The sequence below is a fragment of the Rhagoletis zephyria genome, unplaced genomic scaffold, assembly GCF_001687245.7.
Source record: "Rhagoletis zephyria isolate East Lansing unplaced genomic scaffold, Rhagoletis_zephyria_1.1 Rzeph_scaffold_00030, whole genome shotgun sequence".
In the NCBI taxonomy this organism is placed as follows: Eukaryota; Metazoa; Arthropoda; class Insecta; order Diptera; family Tephritidae; genus Rhagoletis; species Rhagoletis zephyria.
Genome location: NW_016157114.1, coordinates 651260 through 664604, shown reverse-complemented (window position 1 = coordinate 664604; position 13345 = coordinate 651260). Strand labels below are relative to the sequence as shown.

The 13345-nt window shown below is 33.5% G+C and overlaps 1 protein-coding gene across 2 annotated transcripts in view; it reads left to right on the top strand.

The window, feature by feature from the left end:
- Positions 1-636: 636 nt before the first annotated feature.
- The window catches only part of hyd (E3 ubiquitin-protein ligase hyd), a 534145-nt gene continuing 521436 nt past the window's right edge, over positions 637-13345 (top strand). For both annotated transcript variants that reach the window (XM_017617625.1, XM_017617630.1), the window contains exon 1: positions 637-895. In XM_017617625.1, coding sequence (XP_017473114.1) covers positions 638-895 — 258 coding nt within the window. In that variant the 5' untranslated portion in view covers position 637. The remainder of the gene's footprint in view (positions 896-13345) is intronic.

Genomic DNA, 13345 nt, shown 5'->3' with positions numbered 1-13345 from the left:
TCTGAAAGCTTGTAAAACCAATTTTGAATTGCACGACCCACTCCGTTGCTTATGCCAGGATTTTAACTCTCATTCCAGCACGTTTGATATATCAGATCCGCTTTTCAGCATTAAGAAAGCGATACTCTCCTCTCTCAATAAGTGAATTATTGACATAAATACATAAAATCAGCTGATGAATTTAGTTCTGTAGCTGAACAGTTTTAGATCTCGACACTTAACAAACTCCTGCCTATCGTGACTCGGCACAAAAATTTAAAATATTGGTTCCGTACATCATGCGGACTGCGCCCCTCATGCGGATGGGCGGGAATGGAGGGTAAAAACCGTTGGGATATTATTATTATTTATTTTTTAGATTTTTTGTTTGAGTATGCAGTTTAATAGCCCATTAAAATCTAGGGTAATAATGTGCAAGTCTTAAGTTGCTAAAGAATAGCGTCAATTTTTAATAAATTTTTTCTGAATTCATGAAGTTTTTTTTTCCCATACAAAAAAAAAATTTCGAATTTATTTTATATGGGAAAAATTTTTAATGCTAGACTTTTATGGAAAAATAATAAACATTAAATAAACAAAAGCCAAATAGCCGAAATTGAGCAAAATGTTGCTGGCTTAATAAGCTGATCACAAGCGTATGTATAACATCTCGTGGTATATGCTAAATAAGCTGGTGTATAATATTTTTTATTTTATTTTAATTAAAGACTTGAAAAAAAAGGACACATCAAGCTCTCCAATTTGGATATCGGAGGAACTGCAACCATGGACTAACCAAAATGGCATAACTAAATTCAAAAAGATAGCAGCATTGTATTCTGAATTCATTGCACTTTCGGAAAGCGGAGATCTATACCAGTGGAAATGGTCAGAAATGGAGCCTTACAAATCCGAGGTAATTTTAAATTAAAAAACTTTAGTGACATTAAAAAATACTTATCTACGTTCATATAGCTAATGTCCATGATGTCCAGAATCGTAGTGATAAATACTGCAGTCGTAACCTGGTGGTAGGAATAGAAATTAGATTTAATATACAGGTCCTTTTCCAGTATATCATGTACGAAACAATTTCTGCCGAAAAGTCTATTTAGGGAAAGTTGATAACGGTTTGCGAGTCAAAGTGTTCTCCCATTTTGCTCGTTGTTTTGGGAAAAAGGCAAAGAAACCATGTGATCCTTACATTCTAATAATACGACGGGAAATATTTTTGTGAAATATTTTAAACCTCTGGTCCTTTTTTACAGAAAAGGGCAAAATAAATACGCTTACCGCGGGTTAAAATGTTCCACAAAACTATATAGTAGACAAATATATTTGTGGTACATTTTAACCCTAAATGCACATATGTATATACGCTAGACCGTTTGTAAAAAAAAAATTTGTTTTGCCGGGCGGAAAAAGATGTCCTTTGGTCTAAAAATAAGCTGTGAAAAATTTTATTCGAATATAATAACTCTAATGACTTAGAAAACCATATGTATTCAGGGCAAAAGTGTTTAACAAAATAGTTGAAAATCCCGAATTTTATAGTCATTTGCTGTATAAAATAACTCACAGAATCTGAATACGCGGTCAAAAATAAAAAAGTAGAATAGGTTTTAAGAATTTGCGAAATTTTCTTTTTTTCAAGTTGAGAAAAAAGCATTTTAAATTTTTTCCAAAAATATCCGGTTCCGATTCTCACATCGCAAAAAGCTCTCCACCAGATTAAAGGTCTTTGAAGTCCCTTTGATTGCAATCAAATTACCAGTTTAAGAGTTATCTGCAAATTTATGGGTGAAATCGGACACAATTTTAAGTCACATCGTTATTCTACTGTGAATTACACCTAAAAGCTGCAAACTTTTTGCATTTTTATGCTATATTAAAGCTTTTTTAATTTCAAAGTATATAGATCCAAATCTTTTGCTAATCGCTTTGAAAATAGAAAAGTTTTAGCAAATTTAGTAAATGATATTGGATTGAAGCAACATATCGATACTGTAAAATCAATTAAAATATAATTTCCATTGGCCTGATTATGCATATCGTAATTAGAAAAACAAAAGTTTTGTTTTATTAAACAATAGTTTGTAACAATTGTTACGAATTATTTTCCCTAGCTGACAAAAAAGTTAAAATAAAATTTTGCACGGCCTATTTTTAGACCAAAATACATCTTTTTCCGGCCGGCGCACAGTGTAAGATTTTACCCATCTAGCTGCTTTTAATTCTGTAATTCGAAAACTATTGAAGATAGATTTTTACAAAAAATTGGTAATTTATAGTTACTGTCACGCCACCCTATTATATAACTGCAATTTTAAAAAATGCAAAAACTGAAATATTTAACTAACTACAAAGGCTAAAATGCCCAAAATTTATATTTAGAATTTCCCTATAACAAGGAATTATAAACTGACAGAAATGGGTTTAAAAATAAATATATATATTTTTTTAATTATGGGCGTGGAAAATCTCGATAAAAAAGTCAAGTTGGGTCAACAAAATCCTGTTATAAGTTCAATATTTCTTGCTCTATTTACAAAAATGGGATACCATTGGAAATGTAATGAATCAGGCTTTCTCTATTCAACGCAAAAATAAAGAATTTGTCTCGGTCGAGATAAAATGCAAATGAATTACTCGAAGAAAATGAAATTCCCAGTAGGCCAGAAAAAATAAAATTTCATCAAAACCTGCACTTTCCAGCAGCTAAAATTGTGTTGTTTAAAGTCTTAGAGGAGTGGCAAATAAACTGAGATACAAACTTTATCGAATAGTGGCGGATAACGAGTTTTCGGGTCTAATAAAAATAATAATTTGTTAAAAATAAGTCTAAGTCAACATCGTTTTACTTTAACATGAAATACTCAGTCCTAGTTTACTAAATTCCCAAAAACGTATATTCATTGAAAAGACCATACCTAAAAAAATAAGACCAAAATGATATTTTAGCAATTGTTGCATAAATCACATAACACCGACAAATTAAACATTGAGATTCCGTTTCAAATATACAAGTTTAAATATTATTGCGCTCAGTAATTTTCCAAATCAAACCCCGTCCCGCCATACACTTTGATTTAAATTTTTTAGTTGTTATTGTTTCGTCTTTATCAGGCATTTCTAAAAACATTCTTGACGTTGTTTTGAAATTCGGCGACATAAAATAATGTAATTAATCTTTTCTAGAATATGGAAATGATACACTGTGCGGCGAACTGTATATTTAAAAAAAAAAAAAGTTGAAACAACGGACGGTCTAATTAATGTACACCTGCGTTCAACTATTTAGCACTGAAATTCAAAATATATTGTTTGCATTTATGTTTATGTATTTGTTTTTTATAATTTTTATTTAAAATATAATTCAATCTATATCAGAAACCACACAAATGAAAGTTTCAAAGGTTGCACAAAGAAACAAAAGCTAAACTTCAATTTCTAAATTTTTAATCAGAATAATCAGAATTCCAGTTTTAAGTCGCTAAAAGTTACAATTGATTTTTTAGATCTTTTTGCTTGTGTAGGGTTTTGCGGATATTTTTCATATAAAAATAGATTTTGATATTGCGTTATATGGAAGAAAATGCGCAACACCTTCCACGATGAAAATTCTAAAAAACCAAATGTAATTTTTAGCGACTTGAAACTTGCACTTCATTTGACTACACTGTACACCCAAAAAATTCAATCAGTGATCGATGTTTAGCTCAAATGCGTTATGTATCCATCTAATTTGTTCGCGCAGCATTTCGCCACTAACGTCGCACAAAGCAGGGGCCTGTAACACAAGCGCTACAAGTCCTACAAGTGTTATAAATTAGACAAGTGCAGATACTTTGTAACACAAAGCAACTTTTAGGTACAAGTGCCGTACTTGTAATTGCAGAACTTTTTGTACAATTGTAGTCTATTTCCGTAACACAACTAACACACTTGTACAGTTGTGTTTCGGATTTTTCTACAACTGTAAAAAATTTTCTACCTATCTCCAACGCTGACAAGATTCAGTTTAGTGAAGTATTTTGCCATTAGCATACCATTTTTCTCTCGATATGTGAGAGACTGAATACTTTCTTCCTGGGAGACGCAAAATTTTTGGAAAGGTTCAGAATGAATCGAGAATAGTGTAAAACTGTGCTTGAAGATTTAGGCCCAGTAATCATGAATAAAACAATTCGATGCTACGGTTTCATAGAATTTCTTTATTTTCTTTAACTTTTTGTAAATAATGAAACTTTTTTGAACATTATTTGTTTTGCAGCCATATTTAAGTAATAACATATGTTTTATTTTTCACGGCAAGTGCTATACGTCCGCCGAAAACAAATGCTCGTAATAGAGCTCTTGTTAATAGGGACACCAATTTCGATACGATACTACATCGATATTTTTTACATTCGATACCGATACTTTTTAATCGATAGTTTTCAAATGATATTTTTTGGAATCGAGTACCAGAACCCTGTATCGAATCGAATCGCAAAGCCGCATTGTAAAGTTAATGTATCTGACGTCACGTTACAAGACATTACGCTACTAAAATCTCCATTGAAACTTTTTTGTTAATATTGTTTTTAAATTAATTTAATTTAATTTTACGCAAATATAATTTACCTTTTTTGTCGAATATATTTTTTATTTTGACTTAAGCGCACCCTAGCAGTTCCATTTATTGCAAATCTATGTCATACTGTGACTTACCGCTGGAAAAGCCCTTATGTCTACACTTTGGAATTGATATGTAAAGCAGTATGGTTATATTTTGGGCTTTACAGAATCCAATATTCAGATACAATTTTTGAATTTGATATTGATGGGTCGATTATGGATAGCAATGCAACCACGGTTCGGTTACCAGCTGGCAACACAACTGTAAAGAAAATTTGTATTACGAATGGCAACTATCGTCAGTTGCTTTAGAGTTATCGTTAATCGAAATTTGACAGTTCGACAACCAGCAAGCGGCTGTAAACAAGCTGTGCGAGTAAAATTAAATTATTAAAATAAAGAGTTTTAAAGAAAATACAGCAATAAAGCTAACTTCATCACAATTAATTGTTTAAGAGGAAGAGAAGTGCATGAACTCGGCCTAATCAGGCGATATGTAAAGGATAATTCCAATCTTCTAGAGCTACCGCGTGCACTGTAAGCAAAAGTAAATGCTTTCAAGTTTTTTTTTATTATAGTTTTGTGTTCATTTCCAAAGCATATTGAGGACTTCCAAAAGAAGCTGTAGTATAATTGGTTAATAAACAGCTGAACCACTTCGTTCAACTTCAATACCTCTGCTCATAAAAGCTTGCGCTGCTCTTCGATTTTTCGCAGAAGGAAGTGCCACAGCAATGACTTCAATTTGGAAAACTTGGTGTGTCGGTACTTTTAAAAGAGGTGCTTCTGTCGCCTGTATACACACTTTGTAGCACTGCAGTTGTCAGTTGAAAGTTGCCAGTTGCCATCTGTAATATCGTTGTGGCAACTAGCAACGCAACTAAAGTTCGATTGCTATCGATAATCGACCCATGATATTGGGAATATCGGGTCTTTTTATCCCGATAATAATGGGTACCCGATATTTTATAGCGATACTACAGATTACTATTTCGGTACTTTCGGTCCGCTATCGTGTCCCTACTTGTTAATCATTAGTCGAATAGCAAAAGTTGTTTGAAAAAATGATAGACTTCATTTAATCGACCAACCGTTTCTTTTCGACTTTTTCAACTAACCGCTCACAAAAAACTAGTTGAAAATCCGTTCATTTCGATTTATCGACTAGTTGTTTTGTTTGAGTAAAAGTTTTTTTTTGTATAAACCCAACCGCGCTAATACAAATAATTTTATGGTGAAAAACTGTCACTATTCGAATAATTTCGTTTCGTCGATTTTCAGACTACTCGATAGTGAGCGGTTTGACGAAAATGAACGGTTACTCGAATGCGAGCAGTTAATTGAATAATTGCTATTCGACTATCAACCGACAAAAAAAGTTGCTAATCGACTAGTCGACTAAGCGAGTAGCCGTATAGTCGTTTTTTAAAAAGAGCTCTAGCTTGTAAATAACTAAATCAAGCCTATTCAAAATTTGTATATTAAAGTGCAAATCGAAATGCTTCTACAAATGCGTGTAGAAACTACATTTACAAGTGTAGCATATATTTCGCTGATAGGTACAAGTGCACAAAATAATATTGTGTTACAAAAAATTATAGAACTTGTAGCTACAAGCGAATCACTAATAACTTGTAGACTTGTTACAATTGTAAACTTTATGTTACAGGCCCCAGATCGCACTTGAACTTCGGCCAGTAAACATAAGCGATGAAGCAGATGACGAGGTTGAGTGTTTGGTTATTTATCCGTGAAAATCAAACGAAAAAAGCATAAACGAAGAAAGGGTACGAGAGAATTATTTTTAAATAGNGAAATGCTTCTACAAATGCGTGTAGAAACTACATTTACAAGTGTAGCATATATTTCGCTGATAGGTACAAGTGCACAAAATAATATTGTGTTACAAAAAATTATAGAACTTGTAGCTACAAGCGAATCACTAATAACTTGTAGACTTGTTACAATTGTAAACTTTATGTTACAGGCCCCAGATCGCACTTGAACTTCGGCCAGTAAACATAAGCGATGAAGCAGATGACGAGGTTGAGTGTTTGGTTATTTATCCGTGAAAATCAAACGAAAAAAGCATAAACGAAGAAAGGGTACGAGTGAATTATTTTTAAATAGAAAAAAAAAAACAATATTATTATTCTGTAGATGACAAGGGCAGACGCCCATTGTTAGGTAGAATTCCTTTCTCCGCTTTAAGCGAAAACAGGCATATACATTCGCACATACATATGACCGATTATTTGACTGGCTACGTTACATTCGTACACATTTTTTCTAAAATATGAATCAATTGTCCACTAAATAACACAAAACAAACTGGGCTTTTTAGGTGATATAATCAGGCACGGGCAAATCTATGGATCTGTAAAAGAAAGGTTTTAATACATTCTTGGGTTTCAAAGTTATAGGCAATCGAATGTGCACTGGCTACGTAACACTATTTGGAAGTTTAATGATGGGTTGTGTCAGAAAGTTTGACATTCTGCGAAACGGGTAAGCGAATATTGCTAGCTTTTCAGTATGTGATCTACAATGAATGCAGGTGGTCATCTGCTTACCCAATTGTTGTAAATTTAAGGTTTTTGACAATTTTGGCTCATAAAATTTGGGCACTTGCCACGTTACACGTACGGTTCGCTTGGGCAAGGTTTAACCAAAAAAGCCTTTTTCATTAATTTTTTCTTCGCATTCTTATTATGTCATCATAAACAACTGTTTGAGCTACAATTGGGATCCTCTATTGCATGATTAAAAAATAAAACTCATCGCAAATAATATTTATTTAACTTTACTACAAAACCACTTATGTTTAATATGTCAAAATATGCAAAATCTCATCTAAAGTACCACGTGGTGTGTTTTCTTCTTAAACCTTTCTGAATAATTACTTTTTTCCAATGCTATCCAAGACAATTTCAAATCACATACGGTGGTTTCCACAACTTTGTTAATCTTAGATAAAACAAGTAAGGAAGTCTAAGTTCGGGCGGAGCCAACCATTAAATACCCGGCGCAAGTATTAAATATATGTTGTTCACCTTTCCGAAAGCTACCGCTAGATGGTAAGCCGGGGTGTATCAATTTTGAGTAAATTAGCCTCCTTAAATTTCGAAATATTGAAGTTTCAAGCATTTCTGAAATTTTCCGTTATATGAAAAGCGGCCTAAATTTTAGTCCGATTTCAATAATTTTCAACGTTTTGCTTCTATGTGGCAAGTACAATAACCACACCAAGTTTGGTACAAATTGGTAGAACGGTTACCGAGATACATATATGTGATCATAAGAGGGCGGTACCACGCCCATTTTTCAAAATTTTATCATAAACGTATTTCTTGGTAAAGAATTGTTGCAAGCATCAATTTTGAATAACTTAGCTTTAATATTTACTGATTTATCGAAGTTTTCGTATTTCTCTAAATTACCGTTATATGGCATGTAGGCGAGGTTATTGTCCGATTTTAAAAATTTTCAGCCATTTCGTATGTTATACCGAGGCCAACAACTGCGTCAAGTTTGGAAGAAATTGGTGGAGTGGTTACCAAGATATACACATGTAACTATAAGTGGGCGTGGCTACGCCCATTTTCCAAAAAATTTATAATATTATTTTCCATCTAAAATTTATTGTAAATATCAATTTTGAGTGAATAATCTTCAGTAGTTACTAAAATATCGCAGATTTCGTATTTCTGAAAATTACCGTTATATAGGAAGTAGGCGTGGTTATTGCGCGACTATCCCTCCTACGCCAGAAAGAAGTGCACGTACCAAGTTCCGTTAAGATATCTAAACTTTACTCGAGTTATCGTGTGCACANTAGAAAAGTTGTAACATAAACAATTTAAAAAAAAATGAATAGCATACATAAAACACTTTTTTTTTACTTGAAATAAAGAANATTGCGGCAATCGTGGGATCCCAGCTTTAGTTGTGCCCGGTCGACCGACAACTAAGAGTTCCTGAAGATGACCTCAGATTGAGGTCGAAATATCGATATTAAAAATTAAAGAACTAAAACCTGTGTTTTATATATTCTCTGGGCCTCGAGCTTATAAAATAAAAATTACATCAGTTTGCAATTTAAAGGCAGATAAACAAAAACAATCAAAATAAATAGACTTATAAGCTCTTCCGGCGGGCGCTGTGGTGTAGTGGTAAGCATTGCGCTCTTACACTCCGCAGGGCCTGGGTTCAATCCCTAGTCAAAGCATTATCGCAAAAATATAGAAACAATTTTTTTTTCTTAACAGCGGTCGCCCCTCTGCAGGCAGTGACAAACCTCCGAGTGTATTTCTGCCATTAAACNATATAGTGGCAATAATTGCCCCAAACTTATCACACGATTGTTCGAGCATGTTGCAATTGTGACCATAAAGTGTTGCGCTGACCTCTAAATTCTGTTTTTTTCTCTTTTGTGTAAAAATGGCGTATTCTTAATAAAAAAAAATAAATCAATTGCATCTGCTTTGTATATTGCGGGCTCATTTTGTGCAAATTTGTTGTTGTTTGAAAGCAAAGAAGCAAAAACTTGTGCCCAACGAAAACTCACGCATTTATTTAGAAGTTTGATTGTATAGTTTTTTTATTTTTCGACGATAACTGCAACGTGCTATGTGGAGTTCAAGTTGCAACAGTTTTCTTTTTAATTTTGTTACGTAGAGGTTTTTTTATTCATTACAAGTAAAATTGGTACAAAAGAGTTATGTTTGTTTAAATGAAAGCTGCGAATTTACATAATTTATGTTTAATTANGATACATAAGAACAACATAAAGTGCAGTGGTTTCCACCGAATATAGAACGGAAATCACCACTTACAGAAAACGTTCAAAGTGCTATGCAAGTGAACACAAAGTAAATAAAGTGTTACACCAAAGCATTTAAATTCAACAGCACGATTTCTTCAAAGAGACAACAAATCTTCGACCAAAGGAGAATGGCTAACGAACAGATTCAAATACCCGCCGTAGACTTAGTGGAGGAGCTGGCAAGAAGAGAACAGCAGCTAGAACAAATGCGGCAAGCCTATCTAGAACGAAGGAGCAGAACGGAGGACAACAACAGCAGCAGACATAGTCTTATGAAAACTGTGAACAGTTTACCAATTTTCACAGGAACGGGGGAAATAACGGTTAACTCATTATTCAGCAGCATAGAATACTTATTATCCACAATAAATAATAATGAACTACAGAAGGAGGTGGTTAGATCAATTTTCTACAGGACTATCCAAGGACAGGCGAAAAACGTAATAATAAACATGCCACAGCCGGACAATTGGCAGCTAATTAAGGAGACTTTAAAATTACGGTACCGACCAGACGTCGAGCCTCACCACTTATATCGAAAGGTAGCCAACCTAAAGGTAAGCTCAGTTAATGAATTAATGATAGAAGTGCAAAATATTTAATATAAAGCGGACGAACTGACAGTTTACTATAGGGGTGACCACTACATCGACTTAAGCAATATGAACAGTTTACTAGTAAATGCAATAAAAGAGATGACACAAGGAGTATTACTAGACAAGATTTATGACGAAGGAAACTTGAACAATGTAATAAAAATAATGACGAGTAGAAGATTTGAGGATAGTTGCATTAGACCAGAGTATAGGAAGTTTAAAACAAAGGGGGACAATTCCACAGATAAATGGAATAATAAGTATCCCGATAGAGGTCAGAAATACAACAAAAATTTTGATAAGAATCAAAGCACGGGACCAGGTGCAAATAATCAAGGTAATCAAAATGATGCTAGATATAATGTGTCAGGGCAATATAAGCAGAATTTTAGCGGAAGATATAATAACAATAATAGACAGATGAATTCAGGTAATTTTCAACGACAACAAACGACTGGAAACCCTAAACAGAATTCCGGTCAATACCGTCAGAATCAACCTAGACAAAACCAAGTCGAACCAATGGAAATTGATAACGTAGAAACTGACCAAGACAGATCTCGAATCGCAGGACACCCTAGCAGCAGTAGCAGCCAAAATCGCTTGCAATCGCCTAGGCAAAGCAATAGAGAATCTGAAGAATATAAAGAAGTAAATAACGCAATTTTTTTTTATAAGGAAGCCTCGGACGGGTTACCGAGAATAGAAATAACTATTGACGAAAAAAAGTACATTGGTTTAGTGGATACAGGGGCGAACTTAAGTTTAGTAGACGCTGAACTAAATGATTTTAGGAAAATATCCCTTAAAGATGAAATAGTAATCAGCACAGTAACAAGTAAGGAGAAAAGTACTCATGAAGTGCATACTAGAGCACCAAAGGAATTTAATTTACCTGATAATGCGTATATAAAATGGAAATCAACACCACTAAGAGGTAGAAAATACAATTTTATAATAGGTATTGACTTATTAAACCATTTGAACACCATGATAAATCTGGTGGATGGAAAAATAACTTTACGTGAAAAAGAAACAAAATTTGTAAATAACCCTTTTAATTTTAAAGAAATTTGTGCGTTGGAAGCGACAAAAGATAAAATTAAAGGAATACAGTTAGAGCATTTAAATACAGAAGAGTATAAAGAAGTAGCCAAACTACTAAAAACATTTGAAAAACTATTATTTAAAGAGGGTGAAAAGTTAACGAGCACCACAGAAATTCAACATGAAATTAGGACCACTACGGACGAGCAAATAAACTCGAAATTATACAGATACCCACCACAACATGAAGAGGAAGTTCGTAGGCAAATTAAAGAGATGGAGGAGCAAGGTATTATAAGAAAAAGTAATTCCAGGTACTCCAGTCCCTTATTAGTAATCCCAAAGAAAATCGATAACTCAGGAAAAAGAAAGTACAGAATAGTAGTAGATTATAGAAAATTGAACGAGGTAACAATCGATGATAAATATTCGTTACCTAACATTGATTCAATATTAGATAAATTGGGACGTGCCCAATACTTCACGACACTAGACCTTGCTAAGGGATATCATCAAATTACAATTAAAGAGGAAGACAGGTGCAAAACTGCGTTCGTTACACCTCATGGTCTGTATGAATTTACAAGGATGCCATTTGGGTTAAAGAACGCACCTGCAACCTTCCAGCGTCTTATGAACGAAATTCTTCGAGATTTCATAAACAAGACGTGTGTTGTTTACTTAGATGACATTCTAATTTTCAGCACAACGTTGCAGGAACACATAAAGGCAATCAAAGATATTTTTAAGGTCCTAGAGAAAAAAAATTTAAAAATACAAGTGGACAAATGTAATTTTTTAAAGAGAGAAACTGAGTTCTTAGGACACGTACTAACGAAGGAGGGTATGAAGCCTAACCCAGATAAAATAAAAGTTATAGAAGAGTTAGAACTACCTAGAACATAAAAAAAAATAAAGAGTTCNTGTTTACTTAGATGACATTCTAATTTTCAGCACAACGTTGCAGGAACACATAAAGGCAATCAAAGATATTTTTAAGGTCCTAGAGAAAAAAAATTTAAAAATACAAGTGGACAAATGTAATTTTTTAAAGAGAGAAACTGAGTTCTTAGGACACGTACTAACGAAGGAGGGTATGAAGCCTAACCCAGATAAAATAAAAGTTATAGAAGAGTTAGAACTACCTAGAACAGAAAAAAAAATAAAGAGTTTTTTGGGTATAACAGGGTACTACCGAAAATTTGTCAAAGATTACGCAAAGGTAGCACAACCAATTACGAAATATTTAAAAAAGGGAGTAAGAATCAACACTAAGGACCCTTCTTACATAGAAGCTTTTGTTAAGCTCAAACAGTTAATTAGTTCACACCCAATTTTATGATATCCAAATTTCGAAAAAGAATTTACATTAACAACTGATGCATCAAATTATGCAATTGGCGCTTTTATATCACAAGAAGGACACCCAATTTGCTATGCATCAAGAACGCTAAATAATCACGAACGAAACTATTCAGCTACGGATAAGGAATTCTTAGCTATTATGTGGAGCGTGAATTACTTCAGACCATATTTGTACGGAAGGAAATTCAAAATTNTATTAAAACTAGGAGAATATCAATTTGACATTGAATATTTGAAGGGTAAGGAAAATAAAGTAGCCGATTTCTTGAGCAGAATAGAACATAGTGAAGAAAATACGGGCGAAAATATTGAATACGACCTGAACATAATCGACGATCTCGAGGATGATGCGTCAATGCAAACGGTCCATTCAGCTGAAGAAAATTTGCATGATCATTTTTATATCAAAGAAGAGATAGTCAACAAATATAAAACACAAATTATTTTAACAAATAATAGGACAGAAGAGCTAAAAATGATACATGGGAAAAGAATTATTTTCGTTTCGGAATATGATTTTGGTAGACTAGGTGATATATTTAGGAAATATATAACAAAGGGAAAAGTAGGAATTTTTTCAGAACTATCTGAACGGCAATATAATGTAGTTCAAGAAAAGCTCATAGAAATGTTCTCTAACGATAAACAATTAGAGTTTATAAAGTGCACAATGAGAGCACTGGATATCGAAGCTGGAGTCGAAGCGGTCAAACAAATTTCGCTATATCATGTCAGGGAAAGCTTACATTCTGGTATACAGGAAACGTATAACCAACTTAGAAATAAAATTTACTTTCCGAAATTAGCAGAGCTAATACAAATAGTAATCAACCAATGCGAAACATGCCAAGAAGTTAAATATGACAGGAGACCAATCAGACCAAAATTTTCGCATACGGAAACACCCACAAAA